Source organism: Medicago sativa, chromosome 7 (genome assembly GCF_051527215.1).
Source record: "Medicago sativa cultivar Bolivia chromosome 7, Bolivia_mono, whole genome shotgun sequence".
NCBI classification, from domain to species: domain Eukaryota; kingdom Viridiplantae; phylum Streptophyta; class Magnoliopsida; order Fabales; family Fabaceae; genus Medicago; species Medicago sativa.
The window spans coordinates 53,240,509-53,252,314 of NC_140755.1; the positions used below are offsets into that span (position 1 = coordinate 53,240,509).

Below are 11,806 nucleotides of genomic sequence, written 5' to 3' on the forward strand. Positions count from 1 at the left end.
CCTGATGATAGCATTTTTCCAAAATTTTCTTTAGGTCCAGAAATGCCGTTCGAGGCCTGTTTCTTGCAATCCTTTATTAAATTATGAACTCCTCAATTCCAAGTGACTAAAGTACAATTCTAAACAAGGGAAAGGCACGGCAAATCATTAACAATGGTTGTTGATAAATGATATGCAAGAGTGGTATGATAAGCAATATGTCCGTGTAGTGTTAAACTAAGGAAGGGAATGAACATAGAGCCTCGGCCTAGCTTGCCGAGAACTAGAATGTTATGCATGAGTCCTATGTATGTTAAGACGCGAAGAGATTAATGTATTCTCTTGGTATAAGAATAGGAACGACCATGCAAGCATGATAAGCCGTGAATAGAAAAGTTAATTCTTTCACTATGAATGAGATGTCTATATAGGTAGCTTACCGCCAAACGGGTAGTTCATGGACCCGTGGTAAACAAGAAAGTATGTAGTTTACCATTAATGGATCGATTAAGGATCCGAGGTAAAAGAGAAAGCATGTATAGGTTTAACCTTTCATGAACGTTAAGGCCAAGACTTTAATGCAAGATGTAGGTGTCGTGTCTCTTGTGATCCACATTACGTTGGAGCTCGAGGGGTTTCCGCTAGGTGTAACGGGATAAGCTCGTAAGGGGGCCCGCACGACACTGAGGGAGTCCGATGTACCTTAGATAGGTTTTCATCGGTTTAGTAAGGGATTGTGCTCGGGTTTACTCCACCCCGGGACTCTCCGTAAAATGAACTCAGATAATGTTGTTGTTCAACGCTAACCTCTAACTTAATAAATGAACATGTTTATGATATGACGTTAGACACGTACAAGTTTATGAATAGAGCAAGTAAAGAAGGTTATGCCGATGATGATCTTAGGTTTCCCTAATCATCCGGTTTAGAATCGTGTCATGATTATGTTATGTTTAGGCCTCAATGCATTGAGCGTATCTTGGCATAGCGGTCTTAGGTTCCCCTTAACCGCCATGACACGTATAATGTTAGCAAGACCTATGACAAGTTAAGATGAACCTACGACAGATCTAGTATGCACGACCGTCTAGGAAAGCATTACCGTAAGGTAGTGGGACCATTGGGTTCCGGGTAAATGTTCTAATTGTTGTTTTTAGTTGAGCCTGATCAACTCAATTTAACATTCGATGATTAGGACGGATGCCTGAGAGCTGAATAGGATCCAGGAGGAATGAAGTATGTGATGAAGAAGAACCGAGAAGTGTGAACTCGGAGTAAGAATAGTAAGAGTCTAATCGTGCCAGATGGTAGCCGGTGAACTAAGCATTCGAAGTTTGAGTCCTCCGAAAATGCAAAGCAATGTTAAGATGGAGTGTTCCGACAACGTTGGGTGAGTTGTTAATGATACTTCGTATACCCGAAAGTGAAGAATTTGGAAATATCTAAGTTTGACCTAGAGCTTTGGTAAGAGTCGTTGTTGGAGCAGGATTATGATATAGAAAAGAATTGTATTTTGGATTGAAAGTGCAAGGCTACAAGGTAAGAACAAGTCGACATATGTTGATGGAATTAGTAAGCTTTCAGGGGTAGTAGTATGCATAAGAAGTCAAAGATGTGAATGCCTAGAGTGGGCAATGTTCTAATGTTCGAAAGATTGTGTGAGGCGGCAGAGTTATGAGATAAGCTATTTGTATCAGAAGAAGTTAAGGATCTATGTTAAGAGTTAGAACGAATAAGGCATTAATTTCTGATGTGCCGAGAATTGTATCGATTGATGTTAATGTTGTTATCCAAAGTTATGAACTGTTTTTCTATGATGTTCGGAATGAATGATGTGCATTGGGTTATTTGAGAAATAAGATTTTTATGCAAAACATGTTTTCTGGAAAACTGAGCTAAGGAAACTCGCCAATAGCGTAAATTTCGCTAATAGCGAAATTGCTCCAGAAGCATTCGCTGATAGCGAACCTGGAACAAAATTTTCAGTTTTTTTATTAAAAAAAAAACTGTCAGTTCTTCTCTAGGGTCCGCAGTGGCTATTGGGGGTGGTTTAAACAATCTTTTACACAATAAAAACCCTTATAGCATCAAGTAACGAATGCACATTACATCTTAAGGTTTCCAAAGGAGAAGGCATGGACAACCATTAACGAAATCGATTCGGTTTAAGGTAACTGGGGAAGTTAATGTGTCAAGAGTTAAGAAGGGGCTTAGACCAAGAGTTTAGAGGTTCTGATATATGGAATGGACGTTATGGACGTGAAGACACGAAGTAAGAAGGTAAAGCGGTGAAGAGTTATGTGAAATCGCAAGATTCTCGGATTTTGCGAAGTTATGAGTATTCTTCAAGTTTATGATTTGCTTATCTAATTTGCTAAGGCTCGTTGCCATGGCGGAATTTAATATTTGCACAGTTTACATGATTTTAGAAAAGATATACGCATATGGGTGATTGGAGTTGGTGTTTTTGAATTTAAATGGAATTATGTAGGTACCGATCTGTTACGACTCACGTAAGATAAGCTAAATTCACTTGGAGCAAGATTTGATGGCACGGTTGTGTTATTAACTCGTTCCGTGAATTTTATAGTAACGACTAGGACCCAGATTCACTATGTTTTTATATATATGATGAAGAATCATCAACACCAATGACCCGTGTGCTGATTTATGAAGTTTTCCTTCAGAGATAAATCAATGAGCAAGCATTGGTATGATTACGCAAAGCATAGCATGCGAGAATACGAAGATACAATGTTGGATGTTCAGAAAAGGCATGTACGAGTACATGAAGAGTCTACCATGGGAATTCGTAATAAGGATGTGCACTATGAGTTAAGATTGCTCGGGAACAAGTTTAAGTATGATATGGATATGTCAGGAGGTAAACCCAACTAGTGAGAATGTAAGATCTATCTATAAGGGAAGTAATATGATAATATGATAAGTCTATCGTGAGATTCACTCTTACAAGGCAATGAGCAGTGCAAGATTGCGGCATTGGTTGTCACATGAAAGGTCTTGAGAAGAGTTCAAGAAGATGGTAATCATATAGGAAAAAGGAATGTGAAGTTTCACTCGTCTCAATGGATTAGAGTATTGATTAAAGTCAACCGGTGGGAATCGGAGTGACGGAATGGAAGTTAATCGGTAAAGTTGTTGACAGTAACCCTGGAACATGGAATTTGAAATTTATTATTTTATTGATAAAAGTACTTTTCCTTCAATACATACATACATACATACATACATACATACATACATACATACATACATACATACATACATACATACATACATACATACATACATACATACATACATACATACATATATACACACACACACACACATATATATATATATATATATATATATTATTTAATTTTATTTATGCATACCAATGTTCCACAAATCGAGTGTTAACTCGCCGTGTTTACAGAGTTTACGTTTTTAGGTAACAAAGTCGTGTCAACTCGGAGGTAAACTCGATTCCCGGTAAAATCGAAATGTTTGACGAGTTTGACTCTAGTTAACTCGGTCAAACTCGGGTAAAATCGAAATGTAAGTCTAGTTTTTTTTTTTTGGTTAAATTACACTAGGGGTCCTTTAAGTTTGTGGTTTGTAACCGTCCTTTAAGTTATTTTGGTCACACATAAGTCATTTAAGTTTGCATACCTTTTCAATTTAGTCCTTATGTTAACCAAAACGATGGTGTGCCAGAAGGACTAAATTGAAAACGTTTATAAACTTAAGGACTTATGTGTGACCAAAATAACTTAAAGGATCAATCTGTTACAAACGTCAAACTTAAAGGACTTATATGTGACAAAAATAACTTAAAGGACCAATCTGTTACAAACTTCAAACTTAAAGGACCCCTGATATAATTTAACCTTTTTTTTTATAGTTTTATTAACAACTGTAGGAACTTGTGAAACTTGCCTTTTTGGATGATTAAGACTTAAGAGAGACTTATGATTTTGCAAGTTTATTTTGTATTTGATGTTTAGTTGAACATAATATTTTATTATGGTGGTTGAAAACCTTTATAATTTAGTCATATTTTGCACTATTGGACTATTTATAATATTATATTAGTTTACATATGTTATGTAAATAATAAATTTTATTTAATTTTAATTTTAGGTAAACTCGTACGAGTTCTCGAGTCGAGTTTACTTAGGAAAAACGAGTTGAGGTAAACTCTCGTATTGTAAAACCTTGATGCATACTATACATATTAATTTCTACTATGGTAATCCAAGTTATGACACTCTGTCATTATTACTTTTGTAGACACTTTTCCATGTATTTTTAAGGTAATTCATCAAGATATTCAAGCTGAAAGCACTCAAAAACGAAGATTTCAAGACACTGGAACACTGGAAAAATCGGGCCCCGATTTCATGAGTTCGGGCGCCGATTTTCGCAACAATGGAATGGCCAACTTTCTGGAAAAATCGGGCCCCGATTTGGTAAAATCGGGCCCCGATTTCAGGTTCGTCTGGACGCGTTTTTCTCATTTCGGGCCCCGATTTTGAGACTTGGTGGCCGATTTTTGGTTGCCTATTTATAGAAAAGTGCGTTTCTGAATTAAGGGTTCACGTTTTTGGAGATCTAAAGGCACAAAAACACATAGGAAGCGATCGGGAGCACAATTGGGAGAGATTCTTCAAGAAAAGTTCATGAATTATTCTTGTAATCTCTCTTTTACTCTTTCTTCTTGTTTAATTGCTATGTGTAACTAAACCCTCCATTGTTGGGGATGAGTAAACCTAGATGAATACCTTTGCCATGTAATTTGATTATGACTTTTGATGAAACTTATTGAATTGTTTTTCTTATCTCCATGCTTAATGCTTTTATTGATTGATCACCTTTAAATTGATTTACGGTTTATATTTTGAAACGGAAGTGGAATATATAAACGCTTGAGATAAGAAATCCTTGCCTTTGCAATTTAGGAATAGATGCAAACCCTTGGAACCGTTTGAGAATTCTTGTTTGTTCATGCTTAATTCTAATCTTCAAATTCACTAAGGAATTAGGTTTTTATTTTAGGATTAAAGGTTCTGTCACTAAGGAATTAGGGCACGAATTTTGTAGAGAATTCGGTAACAATTAAATAAGTCGATTCAATTGTGATAATCAGGTTAATAGGTCTAGGTAATAATCCTGTGAAACTCATCCCCAACGCTTTTCTCTTATTAATTTGAACCAGTTTACTTTGTTTAATTTTCAATATTGCGATAAAACAAACCAACTTCGTAACCTTTTGTTTGATTAAGTTATAAATACAATTCAATAGTATAACGCGATCCTCGAGTTCGACACTCGGTCTTACCGATTTAAATTTACTACTTGAACGATTTCGTACACTTGCGAAATATGCCATCAAGTTTTTGGCGCCGTTGCCGGGGATTGCCAAATCACTATTGAATTTTATTTTCTTAATTGAAATTTTTTGCTCTGCAACAAAATTATTGTTTTTATTTTTGTTTTTAAAATTATTACTCACTCATTGTCTAACCTTGTATGCGAGGCCAGCCCTCAGCTGAACTTACCTTTATTCCAGAAGTTGAAAAGTACTGCCGAGCCATCCGGAAAGAAACAAAACTCCGAAAACTTCGAGAAAAGGAAGGGACCAGCGGAGTAGAGGTTGACACGGACGAGCAGTTAGACGAAGAGATGGCGGAGGGACAACCGCCACCACCACCACCACCTGAAGAAAGACTTCTAGGAGACTATGGGGCCCGTGACAGAAACCGAAACAGGCTGACCATCACTAATCAGCCTGTGACGGTAAACAAGTTTGAGATCAATCCCGGTCTGTTGCGGGAGTTGAAGGAGAATCAGTATGCGGGGAAGTACAATGAAGATGCCAACAAGCACTTGAAGAGTTTCTTGATACTTTGTGAGACAGCTAAGGTACAAAGGCACTCTGAGGAAGCAAAAAGATTGAGACTGTTCCCGTTCACTTTAACTGATGATGCTTATGAGTGGTTTGACTCTTTACCGGCTGGTAGCATAACAACTTGGAATGAGATGGAAGATAAGTTCTTGGAGCAATTCTTTCCTACAGCTCTATTTGTGAGGAGGCGTCAAGACATTTCCAGCTTCCAACAGAAAGAGGGAGAGTCCTTGGGAGAAGCTTATAAAAGGTACAAGAAGTTAATCTCAGCATGTCCCGAGCACAACTTTGATACTACGGTTCAAATGCAGATGTTTTGTAATGGTCTACGTCTGGCTACTAGACAAGTTCTCGACACAGCTTCCGGTGGTTCCATCAATTTCAAAACTGCCTCTCAGATAATCAAAATCATTGAAGCTGTTGCACTTAATGAACAAATGGAGATGTATGATAGAACCGGTGGTACAAGGGGAGGACTCATAGATCTGAATCAACTTGAGCTCAAAAATGCTCAAAGCATACTAACTGGTAAGCAGATTCAAGATGCAGTCGCTGCTGAAGTATCAAAGAGAATGGCAGCACTCAACTTAACTCAACCCCAAGTTGCTCCGGTGAATCAAATGAACACTGTTAAATGTGATTGGTGCGCTGGCCCTCATTTCACTATGCATTGTGATGTGCCCATGGATGCAACCCAAGTGGAGATGGTGAACTACCTCAGCAGTCAAGGGAACCAGGTTAGAAATAACCCTTTTGCAAATACATATAATCCAGGCTGGAGGAACCATCCAAATTTCTCTTGGAAAAATCAACAAGGTGGTTCCCAAAATCAACAACAAGGGGGTTATCAAGGAGGTTCATCAAACCAAGCACCGAAGAAGGCGGATTGGGAGTTAGCAATTGAAGCAATGGCTACCAACATGAATTCCTTGGCTCAAGAAACCAGAGAGGCTCAAAAGAATACAAGGGCTTCAATCAAAAATCTTGAAACTCAAGTTGGTCAAATTGCTCAACAACTCACTCAACGAGCTCCAGGAACCCTTCCAAGCAACACTGTAATCAATCCAAGGGATCATGAAAATGTGAACATGGTTACCACAAGAAGCATGAAAAAGGATGAATCACTATCATCTCAAGCTAAACATGATGAAGGTGACTCATCTCCTGAACTAATTGAAGTGGAGCTTGAGGTGCATGATACTGTTGATACTCATGTTGTCGAGGAGCCAGAAAAGAAAAAGAACGATGATCTTCCAAAGCCACAAATCAAGCTGCCGTATCCTCAAAGGTTGAAGAGAGAAAAAGATGAGAAGTGCTTTGCAAAATTCATCGAGATGTTCAAAAAGCTACAAATCAACATCCCATTTGCTGAAGCTCTCCAACAAATGCCTTCATATGCAAAATTCATGAAGGACATCCTTTCAAGGAAGAGAACAATTGATGATGAAGATGTGATGCTCACCGAGCAATGTAGTGCTGTTTTACAAAGAAAAATCCCAAGGAAGCTAAAAGATCCGGGTAGTGTTACGATTCCTTGTACCATTGGAGATAGAACTTTTAAGAAGGCGTTGATTGATCTTGGAGCTAGTGTGAGCTTGATGCCTTTGTCTATTTATAAGAAGTTAGGCATCGGAAGAGTAAGAGACACAAGGATGACTCTACAGTTTGCAGATAAGTCTTACAAATTCCCCTATGGCATAGTTGAAGATGTTCTTGTGAAAGTTGATAAATTCATCTTCCCGGTGGATTTTGTCGTTCTTGAGATGGAAGAAGATGATGATATTCCTTTGATACTCGGAAGACTGTTCTTGCAAACCGGGAGGTGTTTAATTGACATGGAAGATGGCACTTTAACTTTGAAATTCTTTGATGAGGTGGTGAAGTTGAATGTTCTAAAAGCTATGAAGCACCCCGAAGAAGAAAAATGCTATAGGGTCGACATGATCAAATCCTTTGTGAAAGAAAAACTCCAAAAAGAGATACCAGCCCTACCACTTGAAAGAGTCCTAAGCTTGCCACCGGAAATTGCACAAGAAAGTGAGGATCCTAAAGAAGGTGAAGTCTTAGCTATGTTGGAGGCCTCTCCATCCCACAACCGTCGCACCCCTACTAGGTGGGAGGAACTTCATCCTCAAAACGAAGTTGTGGAGAAATCAAAGGAAGCACAGGTAGTTGAACTCAAACAATTACCCTCTCACTTGAAGTATGTGTTCCTTGGTGAGAAAGAGAAGTACCCAGCCATTATTAGTTCTAACTTGAGCAAACTTGAAGAAGAAAAATTGTTAAGGGTGCTTAGAATGTACAAGGGTGCTTTGGGTTGGTCTATTGAGGATTTGAAAGGCATAAGTCCTACTTTCTGCATGCATAAAATATTGATGGAGGATAACTTCAAGCCGGTGGTGCAGCCACAACGAAGACTAAATCCAGCCATGAAAGAGGTGATTAGAAAGGAGGTGGTGAAGTTACTTGAAGCTGGTATCATTTATCCCATTTCTGACAGTTCGTGGGTGAGTCCCGTCCAAGTTGTTCCTAAAAAGGGTGGGACTACCGTGGTTACAAATGAGAAGAATGAGCTGATCCCAACACGTACAGTCACCGGGTGGAGAGTTTGTATTGACTACAGAAGGCTGAACACTGCAACCAGAAAGGATCACTTCCCACTACCTTTCATTGATCAAATGCTTGAGAGGTTAGCGGGTCATGAGTACTACTGCTTCTTGGACGGTTACTCCGGGTATAATCAGATTGCGGTGGCACCTGAAGATCAAGAGAAAACTGCTTTCACATGTCCTTATGGGATATTTGCTTACAGGAGGATGCCATTTGGGCTATGCAATGCCCCTGCCACGTTTCAAAGGTGTGTTATGTCCATATTCTCCGATATGCTTGAAAAACATATCGAAGTTTTTATGGACGATTTCTCTGTCTTTGGCTCTTTTTTTGATAATTGTTTGCATAATTTATCTCTTGTATTGGAAAGGTGTCAAAAAGCTAATTTAGTCCTAAACTAGGAAAAATGCCATTTCATGGTGAGAGAGGGAATTGTTTTGGGTCACCGAATCTCCCACAAGGGGATAGAGGTTGACCAAGCTAAAATTGAAGTAATTGAAAAACTCCCTCCTCCCACTAATGAGAAAGGCATTCGAAGTTTTTTAGGCCATGCAGGTTTTTATAGGAGGTTTATCAAAGATTTTTCAAAAATAGCAAAACCCCTTACTAACCTGCTTGTCAAAGACATTCCTTTCCAATTCAATGATGAGTGTCTGAATGCTTTTAATACTTTGAAGCAAAAATTGATCACTGCCCCTATTGTCATTGCACCTGATTGGTCACTACCTTTTGAAATTATGTGTGATGCAAGTGACATAGCTGTTGGGGCAGTACTTGGTCAAAGAAAAGATAAGTTGTTGCATGTTATCTATTATGCCAGCCATGTTTTGAATCCAGCACAACTTAATTATGCCACCACTGAAAAAGAACTTCTGGCTGTTGTTTATGCTTTTGATAAATTTAGATCTTACTTGTTAGGGTCTAAAGTCATTGTTTACACTGATCATGCTGCACTAAGGTATTTGTTTTCTAAGCAGGAATCTAAGCCAAGGCTTCTTAGGTGGATACTGTTGTTGCAGGAATTTGATTTAGAGATCCGTGACAAGAAAGGATCGGAGAACACGGTGGCTGACCATCTTTCTCGCCTGGAGAAGATGGATGAAACAGAGGAGGAGAGGCCTATCAAGGACCTCTTTGCTGATGAGCACATCTTAGCTGTTACGATGGTGCCGTGGTTCGCGGACTTTGCGAACTACATGGTGGGTAAGATTATTCCTCTTGACTTTAACTCCCAACAACGTAAGAAATTCCTACATGACTGCAAGTCGTATGTGTGGGATGAACCATTTTTGTATAAAAGGGGGGTTGATGGGTTGTTAAGAAGGTGTGTCCCCGAAGATGAACAAGAAAAAGTGTTGTGGCACTGCCATGACTCCAGCTATGGGGGACACTTTAGTGGGGATAGGACTGCTGCAAAGGTCCTACAATCAGGCCTGTTTTGGCCTACTTTGTTCAAAGATGCCTTCACCTATGTTAAGAAATGTGACCGCTGCCAACGCACAGGAAATATTTCAAAAAGAAACGAGATGCCACAAAATCCTGTGTTAGAAGTGGAAATCTTTGATGTATGGGGAATTGATTTCATGGGACCATTCCCATCCTCATGCTCAAAGATGTACATTTTGGTGGCAGTGGACTACGTTTCTAAGTGGGTAGAAGCAATGGCCACGCAAACCAATGATGCTCAAGTAGTGGTTGCCTTTCTTAAGAAAAATATTTTTTCACGCTTTGGGGTACCTAGAGCGTTAATTAGTGATGAAGGCACCCACTTCCTCAATCGAAAGATGGAGGCGTTGTTGAAAAAGTACAATGTGCATCATCGGATTGCCACACCGTATCACCCTCAAACAAGTGGCTAGGTGGAAGTATCAAATAGGCAAATCAAGCAAATTCTTGAAAAAACAGTGAACTCGTCCCGAAAGGATTGGTCACTAAAGCTTGATGATGCCTTGTGGGCATATAGAACAGCATTCAAAACTCCGATAGGTATGTCTCCTTTTCAAATTGTCTATGGAAAATCTTGTCACTTACCTTTGGAACTTGAACACAAAGCATTATGGGGCACCAAATTCCTGAATTTTGATCTTACCAAAGCAGGTGAATCCAGAATTCTTCAACTTCATGAGTTGGATGAATTCCGGAATTACGCTTATGAAAATGCCAAAATTTTTAAAGAAAAAACAAAGAAATGGCATGATAAAAAGATTCAAAATAGGGAATTTTGGGAAGGGCAATTGGTTTTACTTTTTAATTCCAGGTTGAGACTGTTTCCTGGGAAGCTGAAATCAAGATGGTCCGGTCCATTTAAAGTGGTGAAAGTTTATCCCTACGGTGCCATTGAGGTGAAGGATCCAGACTCTGATAGAACTTTCAAAGTGAATGGGCAGAGACTCAAACCATATTATGGGGGAGAGTCAGAGCGTCCAACTGAGTCTTTCCCGCTGCACTCTACTTGAAGGAAGAGAAGTGGACCGTCAAGCTTAGGACGTTAAACCAGCGCTTGATGGGAGGCAACCCATCGTAGGTATATTTTTCTTTTCGTTATCTTTGCATTTATTTTATGAAAAATGTGGGCGCTACAGATTTGAAGTCCCACACAAAAAAATTCAGAAATTTCCTTTGAAAATGTCAAAGATTGGTAGTCGTTTTTCACAACCGGTAACCAATTTTTGACACCAAAAATATATTTTTCATCAATTTTTGTACAGTTTTTTTTAAAAAAAAAAAAAAAAAAGGTAGAAATCGGCGGCCGATCCTCCTATATCGGGGCCCGATTTTTCGTAAAAATTTTTGCCTTCCTCACGGTAATTTTCGGCGCCCGATTTGCTGCCCATCGGCGGCCGATTTTGTTCTATCAATGGCCGATTTTCGGCCTGCTATAAGGGTACCTACTCTTCATTCCTTCATCCCTAACTTCCATAAGCAAAGTTATGCTGCCCAACTTCCTCTAGGTACCGAAAATCAACCTCTCCATCTTCATCTTCACCATTCAAACCAACCCAAACCTCAAATCTTCATTCAATCTTCATCTTCAACATTCATACACCTTTCACAAACCTACACAACTTCATCTCTAACCTCACAAATTCATAAACCCTCATCAACCACACCACAACCCACTACCCATAACCTTCAAAAAAAAAAAATCATACATAAACCACAAATCCATCACAAATCATTATCAACTATCTAACCCACAAACTTTTATCAACAAATTCAACCCAAATTCTATCAATTTCATCAAACCCTCACTTTATCCCCAAATTCATATTCCCAAATTAACATACCCATTTCCCAATTCAA

General features: G+C 38.9%; 1 protein-coding gene across 1 annotated transcript; it reads left to right on the forward strand.

Moving 5' to 3' along the window:
- The first annotated feature begins 2,676 nt into the window (after positions 1 to 2,676).
- LOC146906741 (uncharacterized) lies at positions 2,677 to 10,959 on the forward strand. The gene is made up of 4 exons (XM_085728946.1): positions 2,677 to 2,863; positions 5,525 to 7,953; positions 8,332 to 8,465; positions 10,869 to 10,959. The coding sequence occupies exons 1-4, from the start codon at positions 2,677 to 2,679 to the stop codon at positions 10,957 to 10,959; spliced, it is 2,841 nt and encodes a 946-aa protein (XP_085585072.1).
- The last annotated feature ends 847 nt before the right edge of the window (positions 10,960 to 11,806 follow it).